This window comes from Carassius auratus, chromosome 26 (genome assembly GCF_003368295.1).
Source record: "Carassius auratus strain Wakin chromosome 26, ASM336829v1, whole genome shotgun sequence".
Lineage (NCBI taxonomy): Eukaryota > Metazoa > Chordata > Actinopteri > Cypriniformes > Cyprinidae > Carassius > Carassius auratus.
This window is the reverse complement of record NC_039268.1, coordinates 17,188,787-17,199,172: the sequence shown is the minus strand read 5'-3', so window position 1 is coordinate 17,199,172 and position 10,386 is coordinate 17,188,787. Positions and strand designations below refer to the sequence as shown.

At 42.4% G+C, this 10,386-nt stretch overlaps 1 protein-coding gene across 1 annotated transcript; it reads left to right on the top strand.

Annotated features, from left to right (window-relative positions):
• Nucleotides 1-3,275: 3,275 nt before the first annotated feature.
• On the top strand, nt 3,276-10,047 carry npy2rl (neuropeptide Y receptor Y2, like). The gene is made up of 5 exons (XM_026204545.1): nt 3,276-5,099; nt 6,019-6,712; nt 7,180-7,336; nt 7,946-8,276; nt 8,367-10,047. Exons 2-4 carry the CDS (start codon nt 6,078-6,080, stop codon nt 8,273-8,275), a joined length of 1,122 nt encoding a protein of 373 aa, XP_026060330.1. The 5' UTR covers nt 3,276-5,099; nt 6,019-6,077; the 3' UTR covers nt 8,276; nt 8,367-10,047.
• The last annotated feature ends 339 nt before the right edge of the window (nt 10,048-10,386 follow it).

The following is a 10,386-nucleotide window of genomic DNA, read 5'->3' as shown; positions in this document are numbered from 1 at the left end:
TCTAGTTTATAGGAAAAAAACTGTTTATAGAAAAAGTGTATATAATATATATTTTTTTAAATAATACATCAGTAAAATTAATTAAAATACATGTTCTAGAACGGTATGTAATGAATTAGGTTGAATAGTTGTCAGCTGTTAAATTTAAGTAAACTATTAGATAATACCATCTGTGGTGTAAAAAGGTCACATTAGCAATTACATTTTTTTTTTTTTTTGTGCAAAAAACACTTGCTCAGGTCAAAGTGTCCTCAAATTTTTTATCCCAATTTTTTATCAGTTTTACAATGTATGAAGATTTTTGATGTAATATATCACAATTTACTTTATTTTGCTATCCTCACTTACATAAATGAACTATTGTCACACACCTGGACTCATTTAATGTTTTTGCCCCAGTGACCCAGTTTCTGTCTTCCGTGATTAGTTCCCAGGTGTGTCTACTATCTTCCTCATGTGTTCCATGTCCCTGTTAATTTAATGATTCCATCCACCTGTGTTTCCCCAATTATCCTTTGTACTTAAGCCTTGTCCTTTCAGTTCTGTTTGGTCGGGTCTTCATTTGCCATTTGCCACTTACGTGTGTCTACCTCTGTGCTCCATGTTGGATATCCCCTGTGTTGGATATATTAAAAACCTTATTCCGTTTATCCTCGACTCCGTATTCCTTCAGGCAGCGTAAAACCGTGACAGAAGACCCGACCTAATAAGAGAAAATAGAAAACTGCGTGTTCTTCCCTCCGTTTTGTTTTTGTGTTTTCAAAGTCTTTTCTTTTCTTAGTGTTTCTATGGATCCCCTCTATCGTCCCGAATTCCTCATCCTTCTGCTGAAGCAGGAAGAACGCTCTCTCGAGGACCACACCAGATGGTTTTCCTTATTAGCTAATGCCACCAGCTACCCGGACGGCGCGCTCTGCACCTTCTACAACACCAGCCTGAACTCCAAATGCAGAGCGTTGTCGTCCGACGATGGTCCTCGAGAGGATTTCGCCGCATACGTGGAGTGGACTCTGGCGAGAAATGGGTCACCTCTCACCGCCTGCCCCATAGAGGACCTCGCCAGCCCCACTCCCGACCCAGAGACCAGCCAGCCACCATCACGCCGCACGGAGCCAGAGCCCACCGCAGCCGCAGAGCCCGAGCCATCCACTGTCAGGGAACAGGATCTCGAGAGCACGACTGACCAGGTGTGTGAGCCGGCAACACCGTGCATCGTGGGAGTCCTCGTGGAGATCGAGGGCGTGGAGGAAAGCCCTGCCCACACTCCTGCGACTGAGGGTGAGCTGTATACAGTCTCTGAAAGTCATATGGAGCAAGTTCTGGATCTGATGGACTGGTCTACGGAGGTAATCCCTAATATTCCTGTTTCCCCGCTGGTTCCGTCCAGCCCTGATTCCCCTGTATACCCTCTCAGTCTCCCACTCCTACCTCCTCCAGTCATTTCCTCTGCTCCATTTCCGCTGGTTCCGCCCAGCCCTGAGTTTTCTGTTTCTCCGCTGGTTCCGCCCAGCCCTGAGTTTTCTGTTTCTCCGCTGGTTACGCCCAGCCCTGAATCTTCTGTTTCTCCGCTGGTTACGCCCAGCCCTGAGTTTTCTGTTTCTCCGCTGGTTACGCCCAGCCCTGAGTTTTCTGTTTCTCCGCTGGTTACGCCCAGCCCTGAGTTTTCTGTTTCTCCGCTGGTTACGCCCAGCCCTGAGTTTTCTGTTTCTCCGCTGGTTACGCCCAGCCCTGAGTTTTCTGTTTCTCCGCTGGTTACGCCCAGCCCTGAGTTTTCTGTTTCTCCGCTGGTTACGCCCAGCCCTGAGTTTTCTGTTTCTCCGCTGGTTACGCCCAGCCCTGAGTTTTCTGTTTCTCCGCTGGTTACGCCCAGCCCTGAGTTTTCTGTTTCTCCGCTGGTTACGCCCAGCCCTGAGTTTCCTGTATCTCCGCTGGCTCCGCCCAGCTCTGAATCTTCTGTTTCTCCGCTGGTTCCGCCCAGCCCTGAGTTTTCTGTTTCTCCGCTGGTTCCGCCCAGCTCTGAATCTTCTGTGTCTCCGCTGGTTCCGCCCAGCTCTGAATCTTCTGTGTCTCCGCTGGTTCCGCCCAGCTCTGAATCTTCTGTGTCTCCGCTGGTTCCGCCCAGCTCTGAATCTTCTGTGTCTCCTGTATTCCCTCCCAGCCTCCTTCTCCCGCCTCCTCTCAAACCTGCTGGTCCCTCTACTCCTCTTTCGCTGGTTCCGTCCAGTCCTGATCCTCCTGTCCTTCCTCCCATCCTTCTCCTCTCTCCTCCTCCTAGACCAGCCAGTTCCTCGCCATCCCTGCTGGTGCCAGTCAGTCCCGCAGCTCACCCTCAGTCCGCGCCATCGGGGCGCGGTGGTTCGCCGCTGGACTGCCAGTCTCCAGCTCCGCCTTGGCGTGTTAAGGCCCTGTCTCCGCCTCCAGCCTCCGAGCCCTGGACTCCTCCTCGGTCCTTCGACCCAGCGGCTCCGCCTTGGCTCTTAGCTCCCTCGTCTCCACCGTGGCCTGTCATCCCACCTGCTCCACCGGGCTCCCTCGTCCCTCCGGCTCCACCTTGGTCAGTCGTCGACCATCCGCCGCCTCGGGACTCCACTCCTCTGGTTCCACCTCGTCACTCCATCCCTCCGGCTCTGTCAGGCTCCTCCTTCCCTCCGGTTCCACCTCCATCCTCGGTCGCTCCGGCTCCACATCGGTCTGCCAGGACCCTGCCTCCGCCTTGGTCGCCTGAGCCTTCTGCTCCACCTAGGCCCTCCGGAACCTCGACGTCCCCCTGGCTCTGCGGCTGTGCTGCTCCATCTTGGGCTCCTCACCCACCGGTGCAGTCTCCGCCTGTCGGCCCCCTGGTGTCGTCGACCCTTCCTTCACCATGGCTCCTCCCGCCGTCGACTCCACCTTGGATCTCCGTCCTGGCTGGTCTCTGGTGGACCATCTGGCTCCTCCTGCTCCTGTCTCCTCCCTGGCTCCTCCCTCCGTCGTCTCCTCCCTGGCTCCTCCTTCTGTGGTCCCTGTCTGCTGGCCCCCTCCTGGGAGTCCGTCCTCCACCGGAACCTCCTCCCAAGTTCCCACCCACGCCTCCCTCTGTTGTTTCTACGGTGCGAGGACGCACCTACCGGGAGGGGGGAGTACTGTCACACACCTGGACTCATTTAATGTTTTTGCCCCAGTGACCCAGTTTCTGTCTTCCGTGATTAGTTCCCAGGTGTGTCTACTATCTTCCTCATGTGTTCCATGTCCCTGTTAATTTAATGATTCCATCCACCTGTGTTTCCCCAATTATCCTTTGTACTTAAGCCTTGTCCTTTCAGTTCTGTTTGGTCGGGTCTTCATTTGCCATTTGCCATTTGCCACTTACGTGTGTCTACCTCTGTGCTCCATGTTGGATATCCCCTGTGTTGGATATATTAAAAACCTTATTCCGTTTATCCTCGACTCCGTATTCCTTCAGGCAGCGTAAAACCGTGACAACTATAGTGTCCTGCAGCAACTAGTAAAACATATCACAAAATTATATCTGGAGTCTGAATAATTTTTAGTTTGTGTGTATGTACGTATATATATATATATATACACACCATCTAGTGTTATAACAGATAACAGTGACATCAGCATAAACACCAAAGATTTAGGCAGAAATGCATTAGTAAGCAGATCATTTTTGGCCAAACATAAAGGCTAAAAGCTTATTTTGAAAGGACTGCAACTACTAGCAAGTTTAAGATGAACAGAACAGCATTTTCAATTTCTCTACTTTTCTTTAACACACATCTGATGTTGCAGCGATAAGAAGAATTGGAGAGCAGCTCAGTGTTGGGAAAGGCTGTGCAAAAAGACCGGTCTAATCTCCATCATTAACCCCAAATAATATATCACAGCCAAACTCTCATAGACAGCTTTTACCCTGCTGCTCGGTTAATATATTAAAAACACACATTTTCTAAGACTAAAGCCCAGAAACATGGCAAAACACACACACACACTATACATGCCACTATATATCACACAGCCCTGGGCCAGCTGTGACCTTGTTGCTGCATAAGAATATTAAAATACAAACTAACGCAAGTAAGCATGAAGCACACACTTTCTTGAGGCACAGACACACACACACACATGATAAGGTATGATGTGAAATGAAACAAAACTGGTATAAAAAAAATAATAACGTATAATCTGCCTGTTTTTTAGGAGTATATATGATTTATTTGTATGAAAGCAGTTTACAAAAATACACTTGGGCAGAAAATGAATGTGACTTCTCAAGATAGTTCAGCATGCATCAATAGTTAGCTGTATTCAGCATAATTAGTACAAACAGAGTGTGATGGACAGACTTTATTAACCGTGACCACGCCATTAGAGTCACTCTTTCTGTCTTGAGGGCTTCATCTGTTATAGTTACAACAAACACGAGAGACTCAGTCACAAAAGTGAAAGCGTGCATTTTATTGACTCCCTCACAGTGTTGTGTTTGTCCACTTTTTTGTGTGCATAAATAGTTATATTTTTGAATATGCTAAATTATTTATGCAAATACCAATGTAAGCTGTATGAACAAAGGGTAATTTACAAATGTGTAACACTGAAAAACAGAATCTAAAAAGCAGAAACAATTGATATTTTACACAAATTGTTTACATGCTGCATAAAGTGACCATAAGACTTCAAGCTTTTACAATAAATAAAATGTATATAACCTTTATATATATATAATTTTTGAATGGTGCATGGATAAGTTGTGCACGCTTCATGATTTTTGTTTTATTAAATCTAAACTGAAATTAGCCACCGTGATTCATCTCTCTCCCTCTCTTCCCTATCGAGAACTCTGAACTTGTGGGTTTGGCTTGTGTGGATGGATGTTATTCAGTCGCGAGCGTCAGAGACGGTTGAGCTCCACAGCCCACCTCACCTGAACATCAACCTCTCCTTCAGGAAAACATATTGATTGAAAAAAGGAAAGAGAAGAACATGTACTTGTTTATTGTATGTCAGTTTATAAATTTAGCTACATAACATTTCTAAGATTTCAGTTGAACTGATGTATCCTGATGCGCACGACGTATCATTGGAGACGGAAAGGTGAAAACGCTGCCTGGGAATCGGTAAGTCTTTCTAATATAGTTCATTTTAAGTCCAAACCAGCTTTTCCATCTTTCCTCTGAAAGGGGCATTGATAATACAGGCTACGATCTTTTATACGCCTCTCAGTTTCTTCGTTTAATTGGTGCGCCTCTTGTGCTCCTTCACGGACCATTGCTCCGGCAATGTCCGTGAACTGGGAAGTGTGCCATAAAGTTCCCACGGACTCCAAAGTATGTTTATGCCTGGTAATAATAATGGATTCGCCATATACCTATTCGTCTCTCACAAAAAGACGATGGAGTGTGCTCGAGCGCAGGCAAGCCGTGCGTAACGAGCTCTTAACGCGCACAGTGCATTTTTCCTTAATGAACGTGACCTGACAAGTTACCTCAGAAGTCGATACGCCTTCTTTCTCTGGTGGAAATAAAACAAAATGGTCTCGCTACAGACTCTCTCTGAAAAGATCAAATATTTATACTCCGGAATGGAGAGTCGTATTATCCGGTAGTCACGTGTAAATTTGAAATAGACTAATATTTAGTGTATTTGTATTAACATATGGTGAAGTAAAAAAAAAAAAAAAGTATATATTTTTTATAAAAGCTTTACTTATAATTATTTAAAGAAATGTTTCCAGAAACACAGATTAGTTCTTTAAGTCTAATAAAAAACAGTATCATCAGTTTCATTGTATACAATCCAAATTTTGTGTAATGCATGTCCATTCTTTCTATCTATCTATCCATCTATCCATCTATCCATCTATCTATCTATCTATCTATCTATCTATCTATCTATCTATCTATCTATCTATCTATCTATCTATCTATCTATCTATCTATCTATCTAAAGTTTATATACTGATCAGATTCATAATGTCAAATCAAAAGTTTATATACTGATCAGATTCATAATGTCAAATCAAACCTGTGTTTTCAGGTCGTCAAACCTAAGGGCAGCTCGGTCTTTCTCTAAAATCTGACATGGCCATGTGTTAAATGGATTCCCTCAGTTTAATCAATGGCTCCTCTGGGAGCAAAGAGCTGGCCATCGGGGAGGATTCATCTGACGTGACTCTGAATCATCCGCTGTTAGAGCTGGGAGACAGCACCAAGCTTCTTGGGGTGCAGGTGATCCTGATCTTGGCATACTCTACCATCATCCTTTTGGGCGTTGTGGGGAACTCCCTGGTGATATATGTGATTTACAAGTTTAAGACACTCCGTACCGTCACCAACTTCTTCATTGCAAACCTAGCAGTTGCTGATCTGCTCGTCAACACGTTGTGTCTCCCGTTCACACTGGCTTACACTCTTCTCAAGGAATGGAAGTTTGGACAAGTGCTTTGTTTCACTCTGCCATACGCTCAAGGTCTCGCCGTCCACGTCTCTACTATTACATTAAACGTAATTGCATTGGATCGACACAGATGCATCGTTTATCACCTAGACACTAGAATGACAAAGGACACCTGCTTTCTGGTCATTGCCATCACCTGGGTGGTAAGTGCCGTTCTGGCAAGCCCACTGGCCATATTCAGGGAGTATGGAATCGTAGATCTTTCTCCAGATAACTCCATTGAGGTTTGTGGAGAGAAGTGGCCTGACAGTAGTACAGACAGCACTCTATACTCGTGAGTACCAGACATGCATATTTTAATGAACTGCATTATTACAGTTTCCTCAGGCCCTCAAGGAGACACAAATGCATGCTGTGTTTATTTATCAAATGTCACTGTCTTCCAATTGCACCCAAAGCACAAAGATCTGTATATTTTATAGATACGTATGCACATTTATGAAAATTAAAGGTTGCTATTTATGTAAACAGACATTATCTAGATTTTGACAAACTTCTGAAACATTTTCAAAGAGGATGATTACTGTGAATTATTTAGATTTAAAATCACGATTTTTATTAAAATCTATTTTCATCTTTGAACTCTTGTTTGCACTGTAACACATAAATTACAGCTAAAATGAGTCATGGCCTTTAAAATTTTGGGGCACGATTACATATTTTATGAAAGCTTCTTTAACAATTACATAATCACACTCTTCAGCTGCACTTATGCCGTTGATGGCTGTTTTCTCTCTTCAGAATCTCCACGCTGCTGCTGCAATATGTGTTGCCTCTGGCAATCATATCGTTTGCCTACATCCGTATCTGGAGTAAACTCCGCAATCACGTCAGCCCAGTTGGTCGCAATGACAGGCATCAGCGCCGCCGCAATACCACCAAGATGTTGGTTAACATGGTGTGTACAGTTCCCAGCTTTTCTGAGCAAATATTATATCATAGTGTTCCTGTATCTTCATATTATTATAGACGTTCACATATAGACAGCAAAAAGCCTGTTAATGAAAATGATGACTAACATTTAGTGGTTGACCATAATGGGTTTTTATAATGCCTTTTATTGCCAGTAAAAACAACAATATTGTGAAATGTTATTATAATTTAAAATAACCATTTTCTATTCAGATATATTTTAGAATGTAATTTATTCCTGTGATGCAAAGCTGAATTTTCGGCAGCCATGACTCCTTCAGAAATCATTCTAATATGCTGATTTGGTGCTCAAGAAATTTTGTATTACTATTATCATTGCTGAAAACAGCAGTGCTGCTTAATATTATATAATTTGTTTCAGGATTCTTTGATTTATCGATCATTCAAAAGAGCATTGAAAAGTCTGTAGATCACCTTTTTTATCAGTTTAATGCATCTTTTAATAAAAGTGTTAATATAACTTTCTGCAAAACTTTTGGAAGGTGTATACACAAAAGATAGATATATCGTTAGATGGCTAGATCAACTGATGCAGCATGTGTGCAGATGTAACATCTCATCCTGTATGTTGCAGGTCGTGGTGTTTGCGGTCAGCTGGTTGCCTTTTCATGCCTTCCAGCTCGCCATTGACATTGACCACAGCGTGTTGGACATGAAGGACTTCAGGCTTCTTTACACTGTTTTCCACATTGTGGCCATGTGCTCAACGTTTGCCAATCCACTGCTGTATGGTTGGATGAACCGGAACTACCGCAGCGCCTTTGTTGCAGTCTTCAGTTGCAAGGAACGGCTTGATTCATTGCACACCGAAGGCCAGGCTGCAACAGCGGTTCGCAGCAAACCCAAAAAGGCTTTAGAAGCCCAAGATATAGTGACGACACATCTCAATGCAACAGATGTCTGAGGTGATCTAGCTATATATCTTTCTGTCTGTCTGTCTTTCTATCTGTCAAAATCAAATCTAATTGGCCTTTCTCTGGGTTTTTATGATTTAGGTGAGGATACTGAAAGGATTCCTAATGCCAGTTAGAAACTATGAAGGATTAATCATAGCAGGAACTTCATAGTGATTTGTGTGGTATCCAAATTTAAGACACTTCTTACCATCACAGATTTGCTTGTCAGATCTCTTGTCAGATCTCAGATCTGCTTGTCAACAGGATGTCTCCCATCTATGCTGGCTTGGTTAAATTAAATTGTTCTGGTGGCAGCTTCACAACAATATGACCTAGCTAAATTCTATGTTGTGAACTCTTCTCATCATCTTCATCAATGCATGTTCAACAAGATGTATAAGTTGGCTGAATGTACTTATACTTGAATCAGGAACATTTTGCACTAATTATTTCTGGATCTTGCTTTGCGGATGCCTCTCCATTTGTAGGAAAGATGGCTATGCGTAGTTTTGCTCATCATAGAAGAAGGTTCCTCATCATGAAACAGTTTCAGATGTTACCATATGACAAATGTGTGCTCTCTTATCTTCAAGCAGCCATCACTTCTTGTGAACTGTATTATCTCCTCCACTAAACCTTGCGGGATGTTCTGTCAGTCCGATACTTTGAAAATATTATGAATGTATTTCATCTAAAATGCGTAACAAAGAATTATCAACAGAGGATTTGACGGATCAAAGTGAATTGTTCCCTGCTGGTTCACTCTTTAGAAACATAACCCTAGGAATGGTTGGCATGTGCAAATATGACAAGATAGATGTGTATGTGAAAAAAAAAACAGTAAATGGAAATGTGCTTTCTACTGTATATTGTTGTCTTCTGTAAAGCTGTCTCATTTGCAATCGCCATGCCAGATGAATGTAATTTAAAGCAAAATCAATATTGTTCTATGAAAGTGAAAAATACCAGAAACACATGATGTATATATATCACACAGAGTTATTCATCTGCCTTTGAAAATGTCACTTGTAGAATTACAGCCAGCACATTAGAGGTTTATGATGTCATATCAACATGAAAACATTGTCTTATTCCCCCATGTTCTCCAATTTCCTGAAGGAAAATCGAACACAAAGCTGCTTTAAAAAGCGATGATTCACACAAGTTACGGGTTTGCTGATGTATTTCTATTGACATGGAAAGTAAATGCCTGTCCACTGTAGAACTAAATGACTCCTTTTAACCTAAATTGTCTGCAGGAAATGAGAATGCCACATTTAATTAGTACTCTGTGCTTCTGTGTGGATCCTGCTTGAATTTAGGATGAGAATTGGGAATTATTAGTAAAATATAACCGCACTGCACTGCGATAGTGTTGTTTTTGTAAAAGGAATATTCTGGATTCAATACATGTTCTCTCTTGCAATAGAGAATCATTTTGACCAGATCTTCAGCGTATACAAACAAACAATAATACATTAATGATGGAAGTCTAAAATGCATTACATGGCATAAATGCTGAAAAGCACTGTGTATATACTTATGAAAATCATGTAAAAGCCATTAACATGATATGTACAAGAAAGGTGCTGTTTATATGAAGAGTAACTCATAGGAGTTACATCTGTAATGCATAATCAGAAATTTATCGGCCGATAAAAATAGTACAATTGCTACTGTAGGACACAAATTGGTAGCACTTTATTTTATAGTCCCGTTCCTTATGTACATACAATGTACTTATTATAGTAATTACAATAACTATCTAATAACTAGGTACTAACCCTGAACCTACCCCTAAACCTAACCCTACCCCATGAAGTTACTTTGTATTACCAGAACTTTCTTAGATAAATACACTGTAAGGACAATATAAGTACATGTAAGTACACGTACTGTAAAATAAAGTGCAACCCATACATTTTTAACAATTTGAATTTGTTTATTGCAACAAGCAATTTGTCCACTACACCGAATGCAAGATCGCAGCTAAAACACATCTGAGCAAGATTTTTGACCAATAAGAGTTCACGGTGGACAGGGCTGACAGCATGACAAAAGCATGTATTATTTATTTCTAAATTATTGTCTGTGTCAGCATCCTGCAGATACTGAAACT